Source organism: Cladophialophora bantiana (assembly GCF_000835475.1).
Source record: "Cladophialophora bantiana CBS 173.52 unplaced genomic scaffold supercont1.23, whole genome shotgun sequence".
NCBI classification, from domain to species: Eukaryota; Fungi; Ascomycota; class Eurotiomycetes; order Chaetothyriales; family Herpotrichiellaceae; genus Cladophialophora; species Cladophialophora bantiana.
Genome location: NW_015971597.1, coordinates 469,853 through 497,284, shown reverse-complemented (window position 1 = coordinate 497,284; position 27,432 = coordinate 469,853). Strand labels below are relative to the sequence as shown.

Genomic DNA, 27,432 nt, shown 5'->3' with positions numbered 1-27,432 from the left:
AGCTTGCTATCTGCAGGAATGCTCTTTTGGAGTCAAGAGCACTCGATCCGACAATACACAAAGTCCAAGAATCAGGGATCCTGTCGTCGAATGGCTTTTCACTCCCAGATGCCGCGAATGCCACGAACCGAAGTGCCTGATTCAGCCAGGTTACGTTGTCTTGCGTGATGGGAAAGTCTCCCCCATCAGCTACACTGAACACCGACAGTGTATTCCTCGGTGGACTAGCTTGCGAACCCTCTGTTGATCACAGACATCAGAGTTTGTTCCATTTGAAGAAGTGAATGTTGAGGAGCTTTGTGGAATTACCCCATAGCCCCATCATGAGGGCATCGAAGGAGAGCACATCACTATTCTGATCTTGTTGAAGCCATTTGCCAAAGAAATCTATAAAATTTGTGTTCAGAAAAGCCGGATCGGCAAGCCGATCTATATCATCGCCCTCGTGGCGTGTAAACGTGCGATACCACAAGTTGGGTTGAGCCATATTAATGCTGGTAAACTGAGTAAAGTCCTCTTGATAAGAAGCAGACGAGGATCAGTTGATGAGAGACAGGGCAAATTGTGTTGCTCACGGGCGATAAACCCTGGCGGGATGTCTCATAAAATTGAACGGGAGAGTCGGAAGCTCAAAATGCGGACGCAGTTGAGAACCCAGAACAAATTCCCCAACCCGCAATTGTCAACAGCAGCTGTAGCTCAACCTGGGGTGTCAATGGATACGAACGGCGGTAGCGAGGACCGCGCCAAGGCAAGTAGTCTGGCCAGTGAAGCAGCCTCAGCTTCGTCCTATCTTGCGTGACGAGTTGACTCCGTGATATGCATCGAAGAGGCTGGCCAATGCACCTTGCTGGACATCTCGTCCAGACCCTCTCGGCACGATCCCATGGTGCCGGAAATTGCACTGTCATTGCATCCAAGCACTCTCTACTGGAGTTGCTAGGATTGGGGGGGAGCGCCCAGGGTTTCCCCATGCATGAAAGTGGCTCCGCCGTGTTTCTACCGTCAATAGCTGATCAGCTGCGGTGATGGCTTGCTCGTATACCACAAAATTCTTTCTTTGGTGTAACGTGGAGAGAACTTGATCGCTGATGGCTAAGAAAATGTTTGTATAAGCTGCAGCTTGCAGACGTCTTGGTTGCGGTCTGGAGCCTCACTTGCGGGGAGGCGGCCTTGGCGGGACGTATCCTGGGAGGGACTGTGGTCGTCAGGCTGGGATCATGATTGGTGCCTACCGGGAAACTCCTGGAACTCTGGCAGCCAGCTTCAGCTCTATGCTCGGACTCTACATCGAAATGCGCGCCTTGCACTTTCAGAAGCCATCTTGGCGACTTGGCCGTCAGTGGTTCGTTGTGCAAAATGTCATCTGATGGTTGAAATGGCGCAAATACCTCGTGTCCATCTCCTCCTTTGTGCAGCTGAAAGACGCCGAGACTTGCAGGCTTGGAAGGTCACTCCCGTTTGAAAACAGACGAAGGCGAGATTCATTCTATGCTACATTTTCACCTCGGCGTCGCCCTGACTCTGTTCACAGCTTCTCGTCCCGTCGAACCCAGACCTTCGCGAACCATGGCCGGAATCCATGCTGAAACTCTACCTAGTTTCTCCTCTCCGGGAAATGTCGATGACTTAAGTCCACAGAATCGAGCGGGGTGGTCGGCTCTGATGTCAGGCTGGATAGACCTTGAAATCCAGAGAGGTACAGGTAGTGGAAGCCCTTTGACACAATTCTTCAATGGCACAGTCACAGCCTACAATCAGAACCAAGCTGGTGCCACAATCACTTGGACTGGCTTTCCAAACAAGGTTCGTCCGTTCTATATCTTGCAGCTGGTAATTGACATCACAAAGATTGCCATTGCCGAAGGAGATGATGACGTGAGGCGATGGAGAGCAGCAGATGCGACCCGCGATGTACAAGACGAGTACTTAGAGTGGTCTCTCATTCGTAACAATGCCGGCAACATCATTAGGGTGGTCTTCACTTGCGAAGGCCCAGAAGTACGGCCCCGTCGCCTTTCTGGCGACAGCAGAGGTTGACTGATTGGCAGTATTGGAATTTCTTCGCCGCTAAGGAGAGGGATGGTGCGGTCGAGAAGATCAAGTCCCTGAATCAGCCGTTGCTTGATGATGTACCCAAGAGTAGCTTCTTTTGGCCCAATCAATCCGACCCCAGCAACGAGTCCAAATGGGTCTACAACCCCGGAAATCAGTACAATAACTCAACGGCAAGTGGAACGATTACGCATCTTGTGCAGGGTGCCAATACACTGCGCGCTGAGATCAACATCGCGGCGCAAGCAACGATTCTACGCAAGACAGCCTCAGGTAACCCAGTTTCAAACTCGGACCAACTCATTCGCTGCTCAGGATTCGGTGACCCTGATCGAAACTCAGATCCCCGTGTGAGTGCTTCGACTGTAACCTACGGTGCGTTCTGGACTAACAGAAGTGTTTAGATTGGTTACGGCATCAACCAACTCGCATCTCAGGGCAACGCAGTTTCTCTCAAAGATCCGGTGGCAATATACATAACCGACCTGGATACGGGGACCTTGAAACTGGATCGTTACGGGGACACAAGCCGTCTGGAGGATATTCCCGAGGGGACATTCACATTTCAAAGAGGAGACATTACCAAGCAGCAGGGGCTTCGTCTGCGCGTACAGATACCGGACGGGGAGAAGGCTCCAGATGGGAGACAGCTCACTGTCAGCGACATTTACGATACTAAGACCCAGCGACACATTGGCTTTGGAGCTCAAATTGCTGACTACATCAAAGTTGGAGTGCACGGCGTGGTCATCGGGGGAGTCCAGGTCGCACCAAGAGAATTCTGCCCGTCGTTCGACACTGCCAATACTTCGTTCACGGATATGGTGCCTCAACTCAAGGCAGCGATCGCAAAGCAAGCGTCACCTCACAATCGGGTTACAGACCTTAATATGCCACGGGCGATTGGAAAGAAGGCAGATTCTGGGCATGAGTAGCGACTTCGCCACTCTACCTTTTGAACCTTAGGTGATTGATAGTATTTCACAAAATTTTGACTTACTCTGGCATACATGGCCCTTTCCCACTCCAAACCTAGCAGTTTCTATCGCTCAGCTATTCACAGAATTTAATTAACTTGTCGAATAAGTCACCACAAGCTCTTACACATAGATCTTGCCTTCTTCCACGAGTTCGGTCTCAGGCGATCCCGCAATGCAAAATGTAAAACCTTACAGATAAAGAAATCTTGACTAGAACAGATACCAGCCCCCCCCCCCCCCCCCCCAATTAGTGTCTAGCATCATCTATCGAGTCACATACTCTGAATTTACCACATGACCCTTCCTTCTGTTCGAGAACGTCGGTTCTATTAGCCAAGCAATATAGCTGGATGAGGCCAAGCTTAGCTGAACCTTCCAACTCAAGCTTTCTAAGCTACATTTTGGCTACTCTCTTCGACACTTGGGCGACTATAGGCAGTGTACGAGTATTGGCATTCTGGACTCGCTGCCGGCTTCCGTAACGACCGAAATCAATCCGTTCTTTATCCTTCCCCAGGCTTTCTCAACTTCCCATGACTAGTCATGTTCGGTTAAACGGTCAACCCCATGTTCAGCTGAGTTTGTAGTGGTTTCGACTTTCGAAACTGCCTTTCGGACTCGCTCAAATTTGTTCCCCGAGCCGACCCTATAAAAAAGACTACGGATCGATTCTGCTGGCAGATTGGGATTGTAGCCGTTTCCCTTACTGGCGGGACTTGACAATGGTAAGACGGAGCGTAGGACCTGGGGAATATTCTGGTAGAGATGCAGAATACCAACAGGAGCTGAGTTCGGCAAGAAAGTTGCATTCGAAAATTCTACTCTTCGGCTTTGGATTCCCATATCAGCTCTAGAACTGTGATGACGTTCACCAGGAATAAACGGGAGATATATAAGCCGCAAGCTCAACCAGCTGGCTTGACTTCTGATATTCGTTCCAATCTTCTGCTTGCCCTTCCACAGGGTCGTTAAACATGGTAAGTGCAGAAGGTCCTACAGTCTCGCTATTCGCTGGTCACCGCTGACCCACCTGCAGGCTTTCTTTGAGGAAAGTTTCCCTGGTCCGGAACATAACTTAACTGTAGAGCATCACGGACAAAACACAAACTTCGATGCTTCTTACAATACGTTAGATCGGCCTGCTGTGGCAGCATGAGTACGTCCATCCGGCAAATTTGTTTGACGGTTGGAGCTTACAAACACTCTATTACAGATTTAATAACTTCCAAGCTGATGCCAGGTCCGTCCACGTAGATCACCTGGACCGAATTACTCATCCAAATGCTGCACTCAACAAATGGGTCTTCATTACCGCTATCACGATTGCCAGAAATGAGACCAACCATCATGGTGGTGGTTGGAATCACAAGGCGGACTGCCAGCTAGAAGTCGTGGTTCTCAGCATGCAGGAGTGTGCTTCGGATCCATATGGGCGGCTGACCACATTGAAAAATCGGGAGATTTACACCAATACCCTCAAAATGGCTAGCGGGAAGTGGAACAAGTGGATAACCGTCAACGGAATAAGGTAGTCGAGCTCTAGCTACCTAGATAGATCTGGATTCTTAGTTGAGTGCTGGCCGAGCTGATTTGTGGGAGAGCATGGATCCTGGACGGCCAGCCGAGGCTCCAACTTCGTCCAGCTTTCCAAGAATAAGCCTCCATGATCGTCAAAGAATGATTTCTATTGTGCCCTTACCCTTCTGATATATCTTTATACTAGATAGAATTTGCGGGCGGCGAGATATATCTGCCTCCTGCATCTTTGTCGCCGGCGATCAAGTCGTCCAGAGATCTTGAGGAACAATGTCTCTTCGAAAGAACTTAATGTTCCCAGGTTGATAAAGTATTAAATGTCAGATGATAGTTGCTGCATTGAATCAACCGTTGCTAATATTCGGATGTTTTACCGAGTCCTTACTCCTGCATGTCGAGATATACTTGGTTGACGGAGATTGGTCATCGAAAAGTTACCATTTATCTCGCAAAGCGTCTTCATCAGAGCTCCCGGGCTTCCATTCAACCTATTAATCCTAATAAGACATTCAGAATACGACAGCAATTTCCTCGCAAGGTATATGTGCAGACGAGCTTGTGTGATATATTGTAACAAGGCAAAGTGGCTGTGCTGAGCTGGGCTGGTAAAGTGGTAGCAGGGGGAGAGTTGTCTAGTCACATGTCAATCCAAAATGGGCTGGTAGGGGGAGTGCGGAATAGTTTCACAGTGCTGGCAGAGTGCCATTCTTTACAGTTTGAGCAGAGTATCATGAATTCCATGTCCTTTTGGTGCCGCCTACCTAATTCCTGAGTGTTTTGTCTGTCCTGTCCTGCTCCTCGATGCCGCCGCGGTGCTAGGCGTGCGTTGCCCTAGCCGCCGCCTCTCTAGGTGTTGGTGATGGTGTTGTCTTGTGAGCGCCAACGAGAAACGCGTTCTCGATTCCCGACCCGCTGGACAGGCCTGTGCGTTGTTGCACGCGCACGCCGAACCCCTCAGTACTCTGTTACACTACGAGGACATACTCCATGTGGTCGATGTGTTGCGCCACAACGGATATTCTCGACGACCAGAGCACTATTAGATTCACAGCATCTGTTTCGTCCGTCTGACATGAGCAATCTAAATTGACCTATCAACCTCGCCGTTCGCCTGTGGCTGATGGTTAATACCCAGGAGCTCGAATTTGCAACTCTACGGCATGAAGCCACCGATGTCCAGTGGGACGATGGAAGCACTTTGGCGGACTTTCTTCGACCGCTCTTCCCCCACTCATGATGGCAGCTTATAGCTCAGTCTAGCGCATCGGCCTCTATTTTACTGCGGCATTCATGCAAGATGTACGCGGCTTCAGCATTGGAAGGACGACCAGCCATCATGATCATCTGTACTTGCTACTTCCCTCTTGCGGTAGTAGGATGGTGGCACTTCTCGCAAAAGAGAAGACAGGATTTCCCCGAGAATGGGCTTTTTGAGGCAGCTCGAACACTCAAGTTTATCAGATTTTGACTGTTGGAGAGATCGACTCTTCGATCTCTACGAGATCTCCCCAAAGCCCCCAATCAGTTCGGCTCAGCTGTGGAGAGGATTGTCGTAACCCACTGCAGTTCTGAACATTCTAGCTATGATGATATTGGTCCTGACCACTATTATCCAAGCTTAAACATCTCTCAAAGCTCTGGGCCAGGAATCTGCCTTCGACGATGGCACTTTAGTATTCAACTAGGACATAACCTCTGCACATATGCACACAGCCCTTGGTGTCAGCGAGGTTCGAGTCATTTCGTCCAGCAATGCAGGTGCGAGGCTCTCAGCTCTTAGTGCGCTAAAGACATCGCCAGTCTACAGCATGTTTAGCTCTACCATCAACACGAATCGCCTCACGACCAGCATTCAAGTCGTTCCCTCTTCAGCTCCCTGAAGCCTACCCTCGGCAGCCTAGATATTCATAGCAATGTGCAACCGCAGTCGCATGCCTAGATTTAGGTCCCGAGATAGCAGCCCAAGAATTCGGTCATGTCGCACCAGCCTTCAGGAGAAGCTGTGATAAACTGTTAAGCCTTCTCGGCACTCAAGATCATCTCGCCAATATCTCAGAGACATCAAGCGAGCTCTCAATGACGGCAAATACAAATTCCTATTTGCTTCCTCCTCCAAATCCTGCAACAGCAACCCCGACGGCTTCGAATAACTCCCGAAAAAGCCCACAGGCACTATCCAGAGACCCAGCCTGCACTATTCTTCTCAAATCTCCTGTCCCATCGCCGTAAACTCCCACACCAGGGCCCAGTACTGCAACTTTAGGCACTTGACTCCATCCAGGTCCGCTGTTCGGGGCTTTCGCAAATGCTGCCCACGCGGACTGCATACTCCGACTCAAGCGCGCCTCATCTTCTGTCAAATTCACCTCCGGATACGTACCAAAAACAATTTCGATCTCGGATCCATGGTACGCCTTCAACCCAGGAAGTACCTGCGTGTTAGCAAAGGTTGCATTGAAGAAGAACCGCCACGTCGGGAACCCCACTGCTTTGGAATCATTCGCAACAATGGCCGCAGGACAATGGAACGCGTAATCTGTGAAGAAGTTGGAAATCGAATTGGGATTATCTGGAGGATATGCCGCAAGCACAGTCTGCACTGCTGGTAGTGGCACCCAGGTCTCAACAAACGCAGTCGTGTTCGTCTCTCCGATGGTCAGGACTGTTGCTTCGTTGCCATTCGTTCCTAGAAGGATCGGGACATTGGCGATCGAGCGGTTGACTCGTGCTGCTTCCGAATACCGCAGCGACGTGACATTGTCGTTGACTGACGGCCACGGCAGCGCCAAATGCTCAATGGTAGATTTGAGGATTGCTGCTGGGAATGAGCGCAGACAGGTGAGGTTGCTTGAGTGAGATGTGCAATTCAAAGCCGCAGCCAAAGTCAGCCAGCTCGTTGGCGTATTTGTCGGGTTGATATTGAAAGATGCCTGACCTGATTGCATGATGGCAGCGCGGAATGGCGGATTCGTTGGAAATGTGGTCACCAACGCGTCTACAGATCCAGCACCAGCTGATTCGCCAAAAATCGTCACTTTCTCCGGGTCACCATTGAAAGCCGCGATATTACGTTGGACCCAGGCAAGTGCGAAGCCTTCTCAGTCAGCGCAAGGAGAGTATCGGGTGGAAATACCTACGTTGATCAAGGAATCCAAGGTTTCGTTCGCCAAGAGGCAGCTCGGGCGCGTTGGGAAAGCCAAACACTTGTAATGTCAGCCAACTTCAAGCCAAAGCATCATGTGTCCTCACCATTTGTACGATAGTTCAAGCTGACAATGATGACCTCCTGGTTTCCTGCAAAAGATGTACCATCGTACTCAGGAAGTGAGTTGGCACCGTGCTCCTTAGAGCCCCCCTACTGCCGTGAGGATAGTCCTTCAAGTAAATTTGCGACATACATAGATCCAAACCATGACGGTCTTGGCCTTTGTCGTCGTCCTCGGCACCCAAACATTGACGTTCAGGCAATCTTCACTCTCACCCGCAGGAGGTGGAGGCGTGTTGCCCAAGTAAATGCTGAGGTTGCGACTCGCTTCAGGGTAGTCGAATTGCTGAATGCACGCAGGACCAAATTTGGTAGCGTGAAATGGGGATTGCCATGGTGTTGGAGCCGCTGGCGGCGCGAAACGTGTCGGAGAGGCGGCAAAAGGGATTCCCAGGAACTTGTCGACGATGACTGAGTTAGCAAGAGATGTCGCCGTGCCGATCACCACTCCCGAATCGATTTTAGCGGTCGGAGCCGTCAAAGAGGTCGGGGTGGCATTGCTGCCGCTGAAGAAAGCAGCAAAGAGAAGGTGGGAGAGCATTGCTGATAGGGCAAGAAGCTCGGTAGGAGAAACTGGCAGCCACAACAAGTTTTCCCAGCATCTTCCTTGAGCTCATCCCTTATTTACCACTGTCCGGACTCTTCAAGTCCAGTGTGCTTGTTCCATTGTCTCGGCTCGATCAATCTGTACGGCTATATAAACTGGTTGTTTGCGCGACTGCCATGTGCCTCGGACCCCGAACCCGGAGACCACATTGCCGAACGGATGAGGATAAGAATGCGCATCAGGACCTAGTACAAGTCGACTGACACTCTATCAACAATGACTCAAGGTTTCGGGTTCCTGAAAAGTACAGAGTATACCCAGGTAGTCCCAGTGTCATGCGACTGGGTTCAGTTCCTCCGCTTTGTTGGTACCACGTCTTGTCAGTTTGTTACTATCATTGCTTTATTTTATATAAGCTATATAAGCTATCCACTGGTATAAATTGAGATACAGGTACACACCAAGAATAGCCAATATTGACACTTGGCAGGGTTTGGGGATAAAGGGGGTGGGTACGGGTGTACGGGTATTTTGTCAAATTCATGCAAAACACCGTCTTGGGACTTTCAGGAAATCGCCGAATTGAAAACGAACAACAGCGAGTGCCGCTGACATATGCATGGGAGACACAAGCGGTGCTAGATCAGGCCCCCTGCGGTCGGGTTAAGTTAAGCCTCGAGGCCTGTATAGTACGATAGAAAGCCAGTATTGATACAGTTGGATTGACTGGATGATAGTGTCGTTGTCAAATCCGCATTCATCTTCCATCGAGGTCTCTTGCCAACTACAACAGCATGGCAACTATACAGAAGAAGACTGTCCTGATCACAGGCTGCAGCGTCGGCGGCATTGGCTGGGCTATGGCCAAGATCTTTCACGAGCGCGGTTTCCATGTATTCGCTACTGTTCGCGATCCATCTAAGGCTGCGGATCTCTCGGAGCTAAGCAACGTGGACGTACTCGAACTGGACGTCACCGTAGCGGAGACCATTTCGCAATGCAAGGACACAGTCGCGAAGCGCACGGGCGGAAAGCTCGATATCTTGGTCAACAATGCCGGGGTCGAGTCCGTCTGCCCGCTGTTGGAGTTGGACGTCGCTGAGGCGAAGAGGCAGTACGATGTCAACGTCTGGGGCCTTCTTGCGATGGTCCAGGCGTTTGCTCCCCTGCTAATCGAGGCTAAGGGAGTTGTCTCCAACCACAGCTCCATCGACGCAGTCCTGTCCATGGTGTGGTCGGGTAAGTCAACTCACTCTCCGAGCAGTTGGTGATGGGCTAATCCAACGGCCAGGCATCTACTCCAGTTCCAAGGCAGCTGAAGCACGGATGTCGGAAATCCTGCGGCTCGAGCTGGAGCCGCTGGGGGTGCGCGTTGTAACTGCTATGTGCGGGTCTGCCAACACGCCTATTTTCGACAAGCCTGGCGGTCAAATGAAGCTGCCCGAGACTTCGTATTATTACAACGTCCAGGACGCGGCGACTAAGGAGCGAATGGACCACAAGGGCAAGGCCATGAAAGTTGAAGTTCTCGCCGACAAGCTGGTCAAGGAGATTCTCGGCGGGGCCAAGGGTCCGATCTGGTATGGAGCCTTTGCTCCACTTGTGCGATTTGCAACCTGGGCGTTTCCCAGGTGGTATCTCGACAAGCTGGTCAACGCGGAACGGGGCTTGGACCAAGTCAAACGCCGTTAGGAATGAAGCAGGCGAGAAAGAGGGCGCGCTGCTGTGGCCGTGACTCAATCTCCGGTATAAAGTCGCTGGCTAATAAGGATGCAGCGCATGCGACGCCTGTATCTGTACTGGTTAATCATACTCAGCATTGCCTCGTAGACTGTCCAGATGTGTGATATGAGCGCCAAAAACCATAGCTGTCGGTCACATCGACTAATATCATTTAGTATTAGGGTTGCCAAGCCCCTGGCACCAAGTCAGAGTACACGTGGGGGAAAGTCACGTGAGCGTGCCCCTACTGGGTGCTGCTGCTCTGATTGGCGTCAGACTGCCAACGTTGAATCGTCCAAGTCGTCTTCATGTCCAAGCAAACATCGACGGTGGTGACTCTATCCACCTTTACAATGACGATTCTTAGATGATGTCCTGCTCCGGTATTGGTGCACGGTCTGCAGCAGCTTTGGCCCTATTGTTCGGGATTCGATCACCTTAAAACATCAAATTTATGGAAGAAAATGGCTGCGACCGCCATTGGACCCCTTCGCCATGCAGCAAATGTTGCGGAGATGTGCTCGACTAATGTGTTGCGAACCCCTCGGACAACAAGATCATGCCTACGGATGGCGACGCTAGAAAGAGCAAGGACGAGAAGCACAACCTTGCAAAAACCCCGGTACCATTCGTCCATGGTAGCAAATGCCGCTCCAGCATCCTCGGTCTCCGCCTCTGAAGTTACTCACTTCTCCCGCCTCGCATCCTCATGGTGGGACCCTCACGGCCCTTCTCGCTTGCTCCATCTCATGAACCCTCTCCGCCACGACTTCATCGGCTCGTGCCTGCAAAGGCTATCCTCGAACACCTACCCCCCCGACCTCGTCAACAAGAACGAGAACGAGAGAAGACATTCATACCTGGACATCGGCTGTGGTGGCGGTATCTTTGCTTCATCGGCCGCTCGTCTCGCTACTACCTCACGCGTAACAGCCATCGATCCCACAGAAAGCGTAATACAGGTTGCTAGGGAGCATCGGCGCTCTGATCCAGCCCTCGCAGCTCCCGGCAAGCTAGACTATCTTAACTGCGCCATCGAAGACCTTCCCATACCATCCTCCGACGAAGAAAAATACGATGTATTAACCGTGTTCGAAGTCCTCGAACATATTGACTCGCCGTCGACCTTTCTCGAAACCGCGATCCCGAATCTCAAACCCGGCGGATGGCTCATTGGGTCGACAATCTCCCGTTCGCCCATCGCCTACCTCACGACAAAACTCATCGCGGAAGCACCCCTGATAGGTGTAGTACCGAGAGGCACGCATGACTGGAACAAGTACATCAACCCGCCGGAGCTGAGAGGGTATTTTGAGTCTGGAAGAGCGCCAGGACGGTGGGGAGAGTTCATTACGCAGGGAGTGGTCTATATCCCGGCCGTCGGATGGCGGTTTGTTCAGGGAAGTGAGGAGTTTGGGAACTACTTCTTCGGGGTGCAAAAGCTGGGATGAAAAGAATAGAAGAGAAAAAAGAAGTGAAGGCGCCTTCATCGACATGGGCATGTCCAGCATCAATTGAAAAGATGCACAATGTATGACGAATCACGGTCGTCTATCCACCCACCTGTATCAACACTACGCACACTCGAATCGATCGATCAATCAGCAGCTCGGAAGAATTTCCATGCACCGCTCGCTGGGTATGTATATACCATGTGACCATCACCACGACCTCAAAAAGCCAGCAGGCAAGCAAACAGCAACGACCAAAGAAAAGCGAACCGTACCATACCATACAATGTACCACTACTACCAGCACCACTGCGACATCAACTACTTACCACAACTACTCAACTGAATATAGGACCCCCAAGCCGATGGACGGAGGGAAGGAAACACGGTCTCGGACATCGTCACCACCAGTTTTACATGTGCACCTTATTAATGAGGGAAAGAGGAAAGAAGAGGGATATCAAATACAGTGGATCTAATACATGGTCACATACATAGATCAGGGCCAATCTTTGTTCCTCAAAAAGAGCAATAGCCCAACATGTATGACGCTAAGCGGCCGCATCGAATACCTGTAAGCAGTGTTGAGGAGTAACAGAAAAGTGCCGAATGGAATCCACGTCATTAGGTCCGGGCAGCGCAGCACACCGCAGGCTTACTGCCTCCCTCGCCTTCACTTCTTCGATTTCCTCTTCCCCTTTCTCTTCCGCGCGGACCCCTTAGCCTTGGCCTTTTCTTCGCCGCCCTCTTCGCCATCGATCTCGGCATCAATATCACTGCCTTCGGTTTCGACGTGCGAGGATGTCGAAGTATGCGGCACCGACGCCGACGCCGAGGGCACGAGGAGACCTTCGCCGAGCATTTTGGCCTTACACTCGTCGAGGATCTTCTTCGCTTTCTCCTCGTCCCAGTCATGGCTCCGGGAGCTGTCGCCGAAGATGTCGTTGTAGATGGATTGTACTTCCTCCAGTTGTTTGCCTTTTGAAGCGGAGGAGGACGTTGGGTGTGCGGTGGCGGTGGTTGTTGCTGGTTGCTGCTTGTAAGGAGATTTTAATGCTTCAAGGTTGCGGCTTGGATTGTTTATTACACCTCTCCTTCCCTTTCCTCCATGCATCGATCTCTTCGGGGCTGGAGCCGGTCCAGCTTCAATGACCGCGCCCTCGAGATCCTCTTTATCCAGCTCTCCTTTCTCCACCATCTCCTGCAACTTTCGCTGGGCAGAGATCTGCATCATGGCATCACGGTGCTCCTCTCTGAGACCTTCCATTAACAAGTCCTTCGTAGCATTTTCTTCTTCCAGTCTCTGTATCGTCTGCTTTAGCTTTTCCACTTGCGTCTCCTGGGAGGTCTCATAGTGCTCAATCCTCTCCATCAGAGACCTTGTCAATGCCTTCTCCTCTTGGTATTTTTGGTTGATGGTTCTTGCCATCTCTTCAAACTTTGCACTTCGTTTTTCGAGCCGTGCTTTTTCCTTTTCGAGCTCTGGAACGAGACCCTTGGCGACGAGGTCATGTTCGTTCTCCAAACCAGACAGTCTCTCAGTAGCGAGGCGGCTTTCCTCCGTCGCCCTCTCTGCTTTCTTGGTTGCTTCTGAGGCTTTGTCCACAGCTCTCTGGACAACTTCCTCAAAGTACACCCTCTGACTCTCCAGCTGGCTTGTAAGCAAGTGCGTATACTCCAGTGCGATATTGTCCATTTTAGCAACCTCGAGATCCTCCTCTCCGTGAAGAGCAGTCGGTTCACGTCGTCTGCCTGGGAGTTCGACTAGCTTCTCGCCCGGTTTCGCGGCATCTTGGATGATTCGATGAACATAGCCGTCGCCAGCGTAGTCCCAGACTCGCTTACTCTCCAGATCCATGCTGAACGTATGCCCACTTTCTTCGAAATGGGCATATGCATGTTTGCCTTCATACCTGCCGCAACCAATCTTCCCGCATATGAGACACTGCCATAGGCTTGTGTCCACGTGGCAGACTTCACACTCTAGTGGGCCATTGTATGGTTCATATTCCCCTATAGATGTTTTGCTCTTGAATTTGTGTGAAGCCAATCGCGACGAGAAGTCGTCGTGAGTATACCGACAGACGGGACAACCGCCGCCAGACCATTTCTCCAGGCATGTACAGTGAAACACGTGTTGACAAGGTATAGTCAGAAGGCCAGTAGTTTCGTCCATTCGCTCCAGGCAAACAGGACAGGTAGGTAATTCAACCAGGGAGGGAGTCCGAGGTGCCAGTGGTTTCGTAGTCGCAGAGGTTGGAATAAAAGGATCATTCGACATCCGAGGGTAGCTTGTCGTAGGGGAGCTCGGCCCACTGCTCTGGTTCACGGACGACGAAGTCTGGATCAATTCCACCGACTTGAGAAACACCACATGGCAGGTCTCTGGCTGCAGGATCGTCAGGATACCTTCAGAGACAGCAGAAGTAGCGAGTAGGGGAACTCACCTCCATGCTGTTGAAAACCTTGCCATTCCATTCATGCTGCCACTCTCTTGCCTTCTTGCCGTGTCTAAACTTCATGAGAACCATGTAGCGGTTTGCCCTTGAGGTCCGCACCATCCTGAAATGGCTGACTTCGCTTCTCGTGTCCTCGCCGACCCAAGAGAGAAAGTCAGAAGGCGTCATATAAGATGGAACCGCCAGGATGCACAGCGTTGTACACTCTTCATCTTTGGGTGGAGGATGTGGCTTTCCGGAGGGCGGGTTGCGCAGACCGTCGCTCCAAAAGTCACTTGATCTGTAGACCGAGTCTTTATAGAGCCCTGCCGTCTCTTCTGAATCTCTGTAAAGATGCACAATTCCCCATCCTTCTGCGTTGTCGTGGCTTTCCAAGGGTTCATACCGTCCTTTCATATGGTGGCCCGATATCGCGCTTCCGATCCCTTTTCCAATTATGTTTTCCTTTGCGTCCGGACCCTCCCCATCCCCTCCGGAGTGGGCCGACATATCTGTAGTTTCGAGGATGATGGTGTCCAAACGGTGGTCCGTGGGATCGGAATGGCAGATGTCACGAGGGGTGTGTTCCGACGGCGCAACTTGCGGTGGATGAGCACGGCTGGAGAGGTCGTCTTTCTTGCGGTCGAATAGATGATCTCTCGGCTCTCGTCTTCCTCCAGAGTTTGTAAACGGCCTCAGGGCTCTGAAAAAGGACGACAGCGTGGGAGGGTGGTAGTGGTCAGTTTGCTTCGCAGTCAGGGACGGATCTGTGAATAATTCTATAGCGACATGAAAGAAGTAATCAGGCATGTCGCGCAAAAATAGAGACAAAGACCAAGGTGCAAATAGAGGTGGAAAGATACATGGGGAGAATCAAAGTCGAGAGGAACATCAAAAGGCGCGGTCCATCGCGGCGGCGTTCACCTGTGCTTTACAAGGCTGTTCAGTGGCAAACTGCCGGCCGCCACTTGCAGGCACTTGTGAAAATCACGACTTCTAGGGGATGCACAAGCAGAAGAGACAATCTTGACGAGGTATTGTCACGGATGAATATAGAATCATTGGAAAATAAACCATTGAATGGAGTGAGAAGCAAGACATATATTCTGCAACTACTCCTCAGGTGCTTGGCAAATGGACGCCAGCCAGCATGAAAGCAGCGTTCATCCCAACTGCAACTCCATAATGAAACTGCTAGCAATACTGTATGCTGTCCACTGTTATGTCATAGAACCATGTCAAAACGCCGCATGAGTCATTTCTGAGAAATCGCCCCCCGAATCGTCTCGTCACCTACTGGCCGCCACGCAACCGCAAGACCAAGTGTAGAGTGCTCTCCTTCTGGATGTTGTAGTCAGACAGCGTCCGGCCGTCTTCCAACTGCTTGCCGGCAAAGATCAGGCGCTGTTGGTCCGGCGGAATGCCTTCCTTGTCCTGAATCTTGCTCTTGACGTTGTCGATCGTGTCCGAGCTCTCCACCTCCAGCGTAATCGTCTTTCCCGTCAAAGTTTTCACAAAGATCTGCATGCCGCCGCGTAATCTGAGCACCAGGTGGAGCGTCGATTCCTTCTGGATGTTATAGTCGGAGAGAGTTCGGCCATCCTCCAATTGCTTGCCCGCAAAGATCAGGCGCTGTTGGTCCGGCGGGATGCCTTCCTTGTCCTGGATCTTGCTCTTGACGTTGTCGATCGTGTCGGACGACTCAACTTCGAGCGTGATCGTCTTCCCCGTCAAGGTTTTCACGAAGATCTGCATGCCACCGCGGAGACGGAGGACCAGGTGCAGCGTCGACTCCTTCTGGATGTTGTAGTCGCTCAGCGTCCGGCCATCCTCGAGCTGTTTGCCGGCGAAAATGAGGCGCTGCTGGTCGGGAGGAATGCCCTCTTTGTCCTGGATCTTGGACTTGACGTTGTCGATGGTGTCGCTGGACTCGACCTCAAGAGTGATGGTCTTGCCAGTCAAGGTTTTCACGAAGATCTGCATGGTGGAGGATTGTAGAGATGGCGAGGATGATGTTGTATGATACTGTGATGGAAGATTGGGACGGCTCTTGGTCCAAGTAGTTCGAGGGGGTGTAAGTGGTAGGAGAGGGAAGAGAGAAAGATGAACAGAGTGTGAGAAGAGTGGTTTAAGTAGTCGAAAAGAGGCGGCAGGCGCAGGCAGTGACAGAGTGGCAAGCGCGAGTGGGGTGGCCCGCAGTGGCCGGACCAATCAAATGGAGAGCGAGGATCAATAGCATCAACCAGAAGGCAACCGAAGCCTCTCACCTAGACTAGAACCGTTCAAACCGTGGCCATTACTATTCATTCACCGAACACCGAACATGTCAGGAATGAGGACAAGCGGGAGACGGTCATATCAGTGCTGGTCGCCGCTTGGTTTTTTCTGTTTCCCACGTGAGCAACTACCACGACCAGACCAGACGGCAAGGACAGCGGATATCTCCTTCCGCTCTCTTATCCCCCACCTTGCTCGTTGCTCACTGCTCAATCTCTTGCAACCTCAATCTGTCATAGGTACTTCGTATTCTGCTTAAGCGGCGGACGAGGCATACCGAAAGCATTCCGCCTAGATCAATTGTTTTATCTTTATGTCTAGACACGTCCCGGGGCCGCTGATAATTCACTGAGTCGGTGCAGCCCACAGCGCTCTCGCCTGCGCCCTCAGGTTGTTGCCTCCCCCACGAAGTCAGCCTAGGGGGCTAGGGAGGCCCAATGACGTTGGTGGCAGACGCCCACAGACGCGCCATTCCAGACATGAGTCAGCGCTGCCGCGACTGCTGCAACATGGCGTGATGCTCACATCGACCTTTACAATCTCACCTTGTTTGAGGATGCGCTGATGACACTGGAGGCAAGAGATTAAGGAGGCCCATCGATGCCGGAAACAATTCCCAAGACGGAAGAACTTTTTCGCAGTCTGGATTCCCTGAGCTGCAATATCGCACGATTGTCCCATTTCTTTGCCTGCTTGCGGCCGAACCATAATTTATCATCGTCTTTCGGTACCTGCTAACGCGCAGGCTTGGAATTCTCGTACACGTTTGATGCACATTCCCCCGCCGGTCCTCCAGGTCTCTCCCTATAAATGAGTTTAGTCGCGCGTATGAGGCGCCGCGTGGGCCAAATCATGGGCCCAACGTGGGTAAGACAGCCAAATCGCAAATGGCTTGTTGCGAACAATGGTGAGTCCAGAAAAGGAAATGAACACTACAATTTTGGGATACCTGAGATGCCCCAACAGCAGTCCAGCAGCATAAATGAGGTACAAGGTCCATATGCGAAACCACGCTGCATGTCGCGGATGAAGAGCTGCAAGTATCAACGGCAGACAAGAGCAGTTTTCTTCCGTTCAAAAGGGACCACAGACTATAGGAGAACAACTTGCATCGTTGGGAATTTGGTCTCGAGGTTTTCGTAACGACCCGAGAGCCTCCACGATGACTGATACCCGCAAAGCTTGGACCCAGCGTATACTAAATTCCATTCTTGCAACATTCCTCAATATTCTAGGCCTCATCGCTGGGTTTCCAGGGTGTTCAGAAAATGTTGTTTACTTTCCTCCTGTGTCGTACAATGTTGGTCCCTTCCCTGCCATCCCTTTGATGAAACTCGAGCATTCCCAATGTCTGGCGATATTGATCATGTCCCTGACAAGCTCTCCTGACTGTATGATTCAAGCCGAAACAAAACTTTGAAGATGCCGTTTCCAACTGTTGCCGATGAAGGCAACTCCTTTGACGACTTCTTCGACGAAGAGAAGTACAGGCTTGACGGCAGTGATGAGGAAAATAAAGCTCACCCAGACCAAATCGAAACTCTTTTCGCCGACGCCTTTAACCAGGACGAATACAGACTTCCGTCACTTGATGCCTCAGCGGCGAAGACGGATCATTCACCTCCTCAACCGTGGCGCAAGGGCATGTGGTGTTTGAAGCAAAGACAACAACCTCCAAGGCTTGCAGTGGAGAAAACGCGGCGACAAGAGACAAAGAGGACAGAGCCAATTCAAACAATGAATCCCATATATCATAACTTCCATCTGGCGCAAGGACCCGTGTCGCCACTGGAGATCAGCTCGCCCAGCCGAACAAAGAGATTCATCACCTCGCCCGCTGTTGGAGGGTTTGATCCAACCACGTACGTCCGGCCTCCCTTCTCTCGCGAACCCACCTTATCACCGAGCCCGATGTATGCCCAACTCCCTATATCGCCGTGCGCCGGTCATGGCGACATGAGCAACTGGCAGCAGGACTTTCAAAACTTTCACCTGCGCATGCCGTTCGAACGTCCGTTGCTGCCTCAATCCATCTCAAATAAGCAGAATGAACAAAGCCGTTTGGCCCGCCACATGAACGCCGCTATAATGAGCCGGAACCAGGGCATAACTGGTCAAGGACGTGGGTACTTTGACGAGTACAGCTCAAGCCACGCAGAGACGGGTGCCATTGATCCCGTGCTGCTTAGCCCCCAGTACGAGACGCCGCAGGACAACCACCAGGCCTGCGGCGCTGACTCATTCCTTTTGCACGACAGTCATGCTACGCATGGCCTGAATGCGATGCCGTCTCCAACCAGCACAAACCTGCCGTCATCGGGTAGCTCGACTGAGTCCCAGAGCGCCAGGTCGCATACCTCCAATACAAACCTTAGCATGCACTCAAAAGCCATCTTTTCGCACCCCACAGCAACTGCTCATCCTCCGCTGCCGACACTGGCACCGGCAGAGACTTACCCTGCATTGGTTGCTCCCACTCCAAAACGTGTGGCCCATCCGATTCTGCATCAGCCGAACGACAACTCATTGACTGGACTTGGAATCCAGTATCCAGAGCTGGAACAGATGAGTCAAGCCGTCCTCTACGAGCCGCAGGGATACATCCGGCAAGCCCCTGCTCCCATTGGCGTTGCATTGCCTTACCCTCCTGCGACAATGGCACCAAACGCAATGTATTCCTATCCGCCTCTCCCACCACCTCCGTCTAATGTCTTTCCGAACCACTCCCTCTTTACCACGCCTCGGAAACAACGGCGGTCACCTTCCCGATCGCCGTCGCCGTCAGTGTCGCCCACCAACATCAGTCCCCGACGCAACCCTGCGCGGTCGCCGACCCGCAGTGTAACCGACTACAGCCAGAGTCGACGGAAATCGATCCACAAGTCAGGGCCTATTAAGGAGAGCACTGCACAAGATCCTATGCCAGCGACACGGACGAGGTCGTCGTCTCGACCTCCCCGGACACCAAAAGCTCCCAAGACACCTACCGGCGGAGGAGCGGTGCTTGATTTCGTGAATTTCACGCCCAAGGATTCTGCCAAGTTGTTGAGCGATGTTGCACCAAGCGGGAGTTCCAAGACGAGGGCTCGAAGAGAGCAGGAAGCGAAAGAAAAGAGGAAAAAGCTAAGCGAGGCAGCATTGAAGGCTGTCAAAGTCGCGGGAGGAGATGTGGCTGCGTTTGAGAGGGAGATTTTCACGTAGCGGATACAATGGGTGCCTACAAACCAAAGGCACCGTCAGCGCTTCCGTGAGGGTCTGAAGTATTTTATCCTTTTTAAGAACAACTATGCCCATCGTCTGCTTAGCGTTGTCCGGTTGCTTGAATTCATGCTACCAATCAAGATCGCAGGGGGATGGAGATAGTTGACCCGTGGAGCCGGGAATGGGAAGTTTATACTGTAATACTCGAGGTTGTTGACGGCTGTGGGCAGAGTGACACCATGGTTGCTAGTGATCCTAGCACTTTCTAGACCTGGAGATTCGGCAGTGTTTGTACCACACTGAAACTACCACATCGAATATTGTTTCCAATATTATAATGTGTCATGTCACGTATGTGTACAGGGTATCTCGTACTCTGTCCGCGTAGTTGTACGTGCGCGTGTTCTCAGGCCCCTGCCCTCTGCAAGGGTGTTTCCCTTCCATGTTTCAAGTTTCAGTCTTGGGGAGAAGTCGCGTTGACAATCTTCACCAATCAGCACTGGGTAGTAACGATGACGCGTCGAAGATTCCATGGGTGTCCGAGGGGAGTCGCTACGGATGGAACAGGTGGGAGACCGGAACACGGCGTTTGATGAAGAGAGGATTTGGTTGAAGTGAAAGAGAAGAGGGAAATAGAGCTGAAGACTGCGCCCTTACAGTTAAGATGCGCCAGATGAACTGCTCTGACTAAGCCGGCACCCAAACACCCCCAAACACCATGAAGCACCACCCAGATCTCGCTCCAGGGACAGGGACCAAAAGGAACCAACCAACAGGTTTCCCTTTGTCACAACCCACAAGGGCCCCTTGCAGTCATCCACTTACAGTCAGACATCTCACATCCAAGGTGCCTGAGGCTGAAAAAGGTGCAGAGACATAACCTCTCCTTTTCTCATCCCCTTGCCATGTTTACTACCGCCATCCATCATCATGACCGCCATGATGGACAGAGCGAATCGTGCTCTTCAGCAGTTCGCCTCTTTTCGATTTCCCCGTGATGTTAAAGAGCGTGCTATGAAAGATACCGGCTGGGCCGATGTAGGTGGCATTAGTAAAACCTCAAAAGGGCAACAAAACATCATTGACACAAGAGAGCCAGGGTCTCCGAGGCATCGCAGCAGTATTTGTGGTTTCGTCCCATGTTGTTATATGTTATGCAAGAGCTCTTGTTCCGCCCTGTTGTGCCTTTTCCAGCAATGCGCCATACCTTTTTCAACGACCCATTTTTCGCCTCGTGGCCAGCGGCCATTCATGGGTGGCTATCTTTTTCATCCTAATGGGTTTCGTCAACGCCTTGAAGCCCATCCAACTCGCCAGAACCGATCAAGTCGACAAGGCCCTGCAGAAACTCGCCTCGTCGTCGTTCAGTAGGATCTTTCGGCTCGTCCTCCCGGCGACCACTGCCACCATCATCTCTTGGTTCCTTTGCAATCTGGACCTGTATTCGATATCGGCACAGAGTGATGCGTACTGGTTGCATACCAACACTCCCGAACCCAGTTTCAGTTGGCTCGAAGCACTCTTGGACCTGTTTCACGGCCTGCGAGCGACATGGACCTATGGCGACGAAAACATATATGATCAACCGCAATGGGCTCTTGTGTACCTCCTCCAAGGTAGTGTCATGATCATTAGCGCTTTGTCGCTCGTAGTGACCATGACGCCTACCTGGCGCACCGTCACCTTGATTTTCCTGGCATATTGGTCTCTGAATTGGAGCCGCATGATTGGAGATCGTAAGTTGACCGTCAACAAACCCACCATGGGCGCACAGACTAACCGTCAACAGCCTGGGCTGGTCTCTGCTGCTTTCTGGGCATTGCCCTCAGTGAACTCAGCCTCTCGGATATCCCCAAATATCTAGCTCCTTACTCACCTTACATTTCGCCACCCATCACCTTAGTCTCTCTCGTCTTCATGTCATACCCAGGTTCCTACGCCGAGGCAGCATCCTGGTCCACATGGCTTCGCGACTTCGCGACACAGTACTTTCCTACCGAGGCCACCGCCGCCATTGAACGGATGTATGGCTCTCTGGGTGGGATTCTTCTTATTGTTGCTATCCTCATATCTCCTCACGCCCGTTGGATGTTGAGCCGTCCACCTCTTCTGTGGCTCGGGAAAATCAGCTTTGCAATCTATCTCATTCACGGCATGTTCTTAAGGACAGTCTTTGCGTGGGCGCTACACCTGGGCCATTCGAAGCAGATAATGATTGAACACACTCCAAATGGCGAAGAGTACAATGTCGAGCGATACCCATTGCCAGGGTATTTCCAACGCGCTTTCGCGACTGTCGTCATGGGTGCTTGTGTCGGTGTGGCAAGTCACTTCTGGAACTTGAAGTTGGAGCCGCTGTTCGCCAAAATAACCGCCAAGCTCGAAAGGATCGTCACAGGAAATGTCGAGCCAGAGCCCAAGTCCAATGGGACCACCATTCTCCCGTTGCGCAAGGACTGAAGGTGGTGTTAAAGACTAGTGCACAACCGAGGCTCTATCGGCAGGGGTGCCGCGTTGTCAGACTGACGAGCTTCGTAGGTCATTGGATTTGACATTTGGCCCAAATACCCCCGACTCCGCTAAACCTCAACAGAGAACGCGCCGTGCCCGCGGTCGATGGCGATGACACTTGATGTGCTCAAGGAGATTCAGATCACAGCAAACATTATGCTGACAACAAGTGGTGTTCACACTCACCTGTCGGACGAGCTTTACAACCTCCCCCGGGGGTGTGAATGACTGTTGCTGAAACACCTGTCTGGTCATGTCGACGATGGACCTAGGTTGTCTGGGGAGATTCATGTGATCCTTTCAATGCTGAGAGGATAGACAAATGGTTTCTACAGAAAACGAGAAAATTAAAGAAAAAAAAAAGAGGTTGATCCTGAGATCTAGAATTACGAGCAAAAATATATGTGCCAGGAATACAGGATACAAGGCTATGATGTGCAGTCAGACATACCATCTGTGTATGGGTTAAATCAACGGGGTATTCGATAGACGATGGACAGTCTGGCCCGGGATGGGAAAAGATTTTTTTTGGTTTCATTACTATTGGTTTGGGCATCGTTGTCTACTGGATCGGTACGAAAAAGTCGGCACATCCAGCTGCACAAAGGCTGAAGGAGGAAGCCACGGATCCATGGTGCACACCCATCGCCTCGGAACCGATTCTTGATTTGGACTTTTCCTTTCCTCATAGTACGTTCCGGCGTCCGTTCGTGGGCAGAAGATGAGCAGACAACACCTATTCAGAGTAGTGGTTATTGCTGCTCCTTCACTACGCAGGATTTGTTCCTCCTCATCATGTATGTACATGTACATATACATCTATACCACCTACACAACTCCGAACTCGGCTTTGCATGCTGCTCATAACCAGCTGGTACCCGTGGACCGCCGAGGTAGAGAATCAATAGGGTATGTCCAGGTCGCTCCGTACGGTGTGGATGTTGGTATATAATCTCGGACGGAAGAACAGACTGGTCCAACACCCCCCACCACCCCCACCGTGCACCCCCTGACTTGCCTCTTTCCTCGCGCACTTCCATGTTTACGAGATACGATGTGCTGACTAGATTCCCGATGGCAAGAGGAGCCCCCAATCGGCTATCAACGAGAATTCGGTACGTATATTAGGGAGCATGGCCATGGCCTTGGCCCTATATTCGTGATCCGTATAAGTAAGCAAGCTATTGATATTGATATTGCCATAGCCATGGCCATAGCCGTAGCCGTAACCGCACCCGACCACGGCACGGGGGTCGAGTATCGGATTATTGTATTCATAGCCTGCCTGCCTGGTGCGTCCGCGTGGTACTCGGTTGAGGACGGGCAGGCAAGTGGCGTATGTACTCTCGGGCGGTTACGTAGGAGACAAGTCCAGCTAATGCGGTCCGGTGTCCTGCACGCGGAAAGGTACATACATACGTACTTGAAATACTCGGTATCTACCTCCCCTTGGAGTGCTACCAGCGCAAGTCGGGTTGACGACATCTCTTCTCTTGTCCTCGGCAACATAAACACACGCCTCCAAAATTGCTCGTGACGAAGCAGAACAGAGAAGAACACTAACTGCCCTTCCCCTTCGGTTCTAGTCCCCAGACCCTTTGGATCTCGCAATGCCGGCACAAAAGATATCGGCCTTGTGCAGCAGTCACGCCTCACTCGACGAGGGTGACCGTGTAGAGCCACAACCCTTCAACGGCCCAGCAGCACCGATGCAACAACAAAGCACCGTTGGACTCCTGAAGATCCCCTCGTACGCCTCGCTGCCGCCCGTCGCCGGGATGCCGCACGGCTGCACATGGGGCCTCTGGGACGTGCTCCGCAAAACCGACATCACCGCTACACCCAACGGCGGCGGCGGTGGCCACAGACATCAGGAGAAGGAGAAAGACGGCCTCGGCACACTCAACCTCCTGACGCCGGCCGCGATCCTGGCCGCGAAAGCGGAGATCCAACACGGCATCAGCGTCGCGATAAACTGGTCGCTGGACAATTGCTCGACGCCGCATTCCGGCCGGCACCCGCCGCGGCACAAGATCATGACCTTGGCCGAGGCCCAGGGAGGGAGCGAGTGGATTGGCCACGACGACGAGGTGTGGATGAACACGCAGAGCGGGAGTCAGTGGGACGGGTTTCGTAAGTCATCAGTCATCCATCCATCCATGCGGAGCCCTTTCCTTTCATCGCCGTCTCCCCCCGGCTCTTTGTAGCGAAAACGGAAATATAATCTTCAAGGTCTGAGATCGCTGCTCACCAAGGATTGCCTCTGGCCAAAATAGGACACTGGGCGCACCAGCCGACGGGGCTGTATTATAACGGGGTGACGCACAAGGAGATCACAGACCCGAATGCTCCTGTCAGAAACGGCATCGATGGTAAGTTTGAGAATCCCACCACAATCCTTCCGCCTTTCCCTCCCCTTTCCTCTCGTCCAGCTGCTGAACGTCAGGTTGATGGGATGTCAAGAGTGGTCAAGCCGAGGCGGCATCGTCGGCCGGGGCATCCTGCTCGACTACCGTTCCTGGGCTGCACACCAAGGCATTGAATACTCGCCGATCGAACGCCACGCCATCTCGGAGAAAGACCTCGAGGCCGTCGCAGCGTGGCAGGGCACCAGGTTCCGGCAGGGCGACATCCTACTAGTTCGATCCGGGTTCGTGACCTGGTACAAGGAGGCCAATGCAGAGGAGCGGCGTCGGGGGACGGTGGATGGATCGACCTGGGCTGGTGTCGAGGGCACCAGGGACTCGGTCGAGTGGTTCTGGGATCGCCATTTCGCGGCCGTGGGCGGCGATGCGAACGTGTTCGAGGCGTGGCCGGCCAAGGAGGACCGATGGCGTAAGTTTTTCTCTACAAACAAGACAGCAATCGGGGCGTGCCGACTGACCAGTACTAACACAACCCTTTTACTCTTTTTGGCAGGCCTCCACGACAACCTGATCGCCCTGTTCGGAATGCCGGTTGGGGAAATGTTCGATCTGGACGAGCTTGCAGAGACCTGCAAGAGACTGAACAAATGGAGTTTCCTCTTCACCAGTGCACCCTTGAATTTTCCGGGTGGCGTGGCAAGTCCACCAAACGCGATATGCATCCTGTAATAGATTGGCTCCCGGCCTACAACGCTAATACCCTTTGGCTCATTCTCGAGCTTTTAAAATTCGTACTCCAAGTCGGCCCATGCTCCGTCGTCGAGTATGGTACCCCAGTCAGCTGGATAACTGACCGGCATTGCAAGGTTCGATGCTTCGGGGAAAAGGTATCGACCCGCCGAGTGGTTCGACATCGTGTAGATCTGCGCAAGGCTGGGGTCTTGTCCATATTGAGATTTGCCGCTTACCAATGGTGGCTGCTGCTGGTGGTCCATCAACTGGCTTTGTTGTTGTGCTGCCGCTGGACTTACGCCTTCATTATTGAGATGTTCGTGGCTCTTCATCTGAACGGGTGATGCGTTGACAGGCTCGTTGGGGAGCAGCTCGTCCCCGTTTCGAATTCTCCGGACGATCTTTGCGAAGAGGCGGAAGATCCAGCCGCTTACCGGCCATGTGCTCTGCAACTCGCGCAGGGCGATCATCGCCAGTCTTACCTTGACGACACCAAGCTGTTCCAGGATCGACTGGCCAGAGCAGATATCGACGGCTTGCATCCCCATGGCGGCGAATAGAGCTGGAACGATGTGAATTGGGCAGTGTAGAATATGAGACTGTGAGAGAAGTTCTTCGACAATGCGGACCATGCGATTCGCCGCATCCATGGCAAGAAAATGCGCAGTCTTCATCGAAGGCGGAGACAGGTTCTGCGGTGAAATGGACCGGTGGGTGACGATCTCAAACCAACTGTCATGCATACATCAGTTTAGAGGTGATAGAACAGTTTCATAAGAAGCGTTTACCTGTGTGCAATGTGCAGCATGCTCGTCCAAAGACATGTACTGGTGTACTCGATCCGCAGTTCGAGCGGGAGCCCCGACTTCCACTGCTCGAGCGCATGAGAGCAAGACTGAAACATATCGGCATTATCCGAGGTTGTGGCATTGAAAGCGGTAAAGGATCTTTCCACGATGCTCTCAGCAATTGTCGAAAGCTCGACCAATGCAATGACATAAAGCCCGTCGACGCGTTCAGGGGTGCCAAAGATATCCGCCCTTGAGACTGGAGGTTCGTCGAAATCGGCGATATCGAGGGGTTCCACGTCGCAATCTCTTCGTCGAATATGAACTGGCCGACCAAGTGCCGTGGCAGCATGTTTGTCTTCGGCGAAGAGTGACCACCAGATCTTTTTCCACAGGCATCGATCTTTTCGCTTCATGTCTGAGTGTTGTGTTGATCGATGCATGCCTAGCGTCAGTGCCAGGCTAATTGCTATACCTAGCCAGTGCCATGTGTCCTTTTGATCTGTTGGTCCGTTCCACCAAAAGCTGATGAGGAAGACAGCTTGGACGACAGTGACCTTGTTCGGTTCATGGTCGTTGTCGTAAAGAGCTTTTGCTCGCTGGAAGAATGTCTTCCGAGCGTGATATCTCGATTCAAATCCAGCATCCAGGAGGACAGACAGCTCACAATGCCCCGACGCCATGAACAAGACACTCTGTAGTAAGAGATACGATGCTGGGTTTTTGAGATCAATGTATTGAGCAGCAAAGTCTTCGCGATCAATCACAGGATAATGAGGATGGACGTATTCGAAATAGGTCTGAAACAGCTGGTAGCAAGTATGGACGGACGGTATGTTAAAGCATCCTTGATGCTGAAGAAACGACGTCAGGACATTGTCCTCTTCCTCCTCTACAGGACTGGACGTTCGATTCTTGGGGTTGAATCGGACTACGTAGTGCCTTTTCCGTGTAGACCGAGCAGAATCAGGATTAGTCTGGCGCAACAGATGCGTCAAGTTGAAGGTCTCTCCCATGTACATGACATGGACCACGCCTCCTTTGACATCCGGCAGCATGCCCGCGTTGGTCGCCTTGTCAAGGACTTGAGCATAGAGTGTTTCTTGAGACTCTTGTCCCAAATCAGGCTTGTCAGGGACACACGTCGACGTGGATGCTGTGCGAGGGCGGCTATCCTGCGGCTTCTTTGGCAGGTTCCTCACTCCTTTGAGAGGATCGTAAACATTGCCATGCCCAGAGGTGGTCTCCGCGGGGGAGGAGGCTTGTGCAATGCTCGACAGGTCGCGTTGAATAGCAGAAGGAGAGGTCGACACCTTTCTCTTCTTGCCTCTTTTGCTCTCAATGAGCATGCAGCTGCGGCCGGCGACCTCGCAGTTGGAACATGGCGTCCCCTTTGCTGCGGCATTGCACTTCACGCGCCTTGAATGACACCAGGTACAGGCGACGGCCGAGCGCTGTCGAGGTCGGCCTCGCTGCGTCGAAGATGTCTGGTGCGGTTGATCCATTATTGGTGGAGTCATCTTCGGCAGTCTCGAAGCGGTGGGCGAGCGAGAAAAGGTCATA

The 27,432-nt window shown here is 52.1% G+C and overlaps 11 protein-coding genes across 11 annotated transcripts; 6 read left to right on the top strand and 5 right to left on the bottom strand.

Moving 5' to 3' along the window:
- Positions 1 to 256: 256 nt before the first annotated feature.
- Positions 257 to 487, bottom strand: Z519_11761 (uncharacterized protein; the record flags this gene model as incomplete). The annotated part of the gene is made up of 1 exon (XM_016769472.1): positions 257 to 487. One exon carries the CDS (start codon positions 485 to 487, stop codon positions 257 to 259), a length of 231 nt encoding a protein of 76 aa, XP_016614456.1.
- Positions 488 to 1,569: 1,082 nt separating this feature from the next.
- Z519_11760 (uncharacterized protein) lies at positions 1,570 to 2,990 on the top strand (the record flags this gene model as incomplete). The annotated part of the gene is made up of 3 exons (XM_016769471.1): positions 1,570 to 2,001; positions 2,052 to 2,405; positions 2,460 to 2,990. The coding sequence occupies 3 exons, from the start codon at positions 1,570 to 1,572 to the stop codon at positions 2,988 to 2,990; spliced, it is 1,317 nt and encodes a 438-aa protein (XP_016614455.1).
- A 3,677-nt stretch (positions 2,991 to 6,667) lies between these two features.
- On the bottom strand, positions 6,668 to 8,377 carry Z519_11759 (uncharacterized protein; the record flags this gene model as incomplete). The annotated part of the gene is made up of 4 exons (XM_016769470.1): positions 6,668 to 7,665; positions 7,709 to 7,774; positions 7,821 to 7,926; positions 7,970 to 8,377. The coding sequence occupies 4 exons, from the start codon at positions 8,375 to 8,377 to the stop codon at positions 6,668 to 6,670; spliced, it is 1,578 nt and encodes a 525-aa protein (XP_016614454.1).
- Positions 8,378 to 9,177: 800 nt separating this feature from the next.
- Positions 9,178 to 10,075, top strand: Z519_11758 (uncharacterized protein; the record flags this gene model as incomplete). The annotated part of the gene is made up of 2 exons (XM_016769469.1): positions 9,178 to 9,622; positions 9,675 to 10,075. The coding sequence occupies 2 exons, from the start codon at positions 9,178 to 9,180 to the stop codon at positions 10,073 to 10,075; spliced, it is 846 nt and encodes a 281-aa protein (XP_016614453.1).
- A 494-nt stretch (positions 10,076 to 10,569) lies between these two features.
- Positions 10,570 to 11,556, top strand: Z519_11757 (3-demethylubiquinone-9 3-O-methyltransferase; the record flags this gene model as incomplete). Its single annotated transcript, XM_016769468.1, has 1 exon — positions 10,570 to 11,556. One exon carries the CDS (start codon positions 10,570 to 10,572, stop codon positions 11,554 to 11,556), a length of 987 nt encoding a protein of 328 aa, XP_016614452.1.
- Positions 11,557 to 12,229: 673 nt separating this feature from the next.
- Z519_11756 (uncharacterized protein) lies at positions 12,230 to 14,804 on the bottom strand (the record flags this gene model as incomplete). Its single annotated transcript, XM_016769467.1, has 2 exons — positions 12,230 to 13,945; positions 14,004 to 14,804. 2 exons carry the CDS (start codon positions 14,802 to 14,804, stop codon positions 12,230 to 12,232), a joined length of 2,517 nt encoding a protein of 838 aa, XP_016614451.1.
- Positions 14,805 to 15,287: 483 nt separating this feature from the next.
- Z519_11755 (polyubiquitin) lies at positions 15,288 to 15,977 on the bottom strand (the record flags this gene model as incomplete). Its single annotated transcript, XM_016769466.1, has 1 exon — positions 15,288 to 15,977. One exon carries the CDS (start codon positions 15,975 to 15,977, stop codon positions 15,288 to 15,290), a length of 690 nt encoding a protein of 229 aa, XP_016614450.1.
- Positions 15,978 to 17,693: 1,716 nt separating this feature from the next.
- Z519_11754 (uncharacterized protein) lies at positions 17,694 to 19,472 on the top strand (the record flags this gene model as incomplete). The annotated part of the gene is made up of 1 exon (XM_016769465.1): positions 17,694 to 19,472. The coding sequence occupies one exon, from the start codon at positions 17,694 to 17,696 to the stop codon at positions 19,470 to 19,472; it is 1,779 nt and encodes a 592-aa protein (XP_016614449.1).
- A 930-nt stretch (positions 19,473 to 20,402) lies between these two features.
- Positions 20,403 to 21,932, top strand: Z519_11753 (uncharacterized protein; the record flags this gene model as incomplete). Its single annotated transcript, XM_016769464.1, has 3 exons — positions 20,403 to 20,510; positions 20,572 to 21,208; positions 21,262 to 21,932. The coding sequence occupies 3 exons, from the start codon at positions 20,403 to 20,405 to the stop codon at positions 21,930 to 21,932; spliced, it is 1,416 nt and encodes a 471-aa protein (XP_016614448.1).
- A 1,661-nt stretch (positions 21,933 to 23,593) lies between these two features.
- Z519_11752 (uncharacterized protein) lies at positions 23,594 to 25,078 on the top strand (the record flags this gene model as incomplete). Its single annotated transcript, XM_016769463.1, has 4 exons — positions 23,594 to 24,116; positions 24,260 to 24,355; positions 24,447 to 24,818; positions 24,903 to 25,078. The coding sequence occupies 4 exons, from the start codon at positions 23,594 to 23,596 to the stop codon at positions 25,076 to 25,078; spliced, it is 1,167 nt and encodes a 388-aa protein (XP_016614447.1).
- A 53-nt stretch (positions 25,079 to 25,131) lies between these two features.
- Z519_11751 (uncharacterized protein) lies at positions 25,132 to 27,374 on the bottom strand (the record flags this gene model as incomplete). The annotated part of the gene is made up of 2 exons (XM_016769462.1): positions 25,132 to 25,813; positions 25,870 to 27,374. 2 exons carry the CDS (start codon positions 27,372 to 27,374, stop codon positions 25,132 to 25,134), a joined length of 2,187 nt encoding a protein of 728 aa, XP_016614446.1.
- Positions 27,375 to 27,432: the final 58 nt, after the last annotated feature.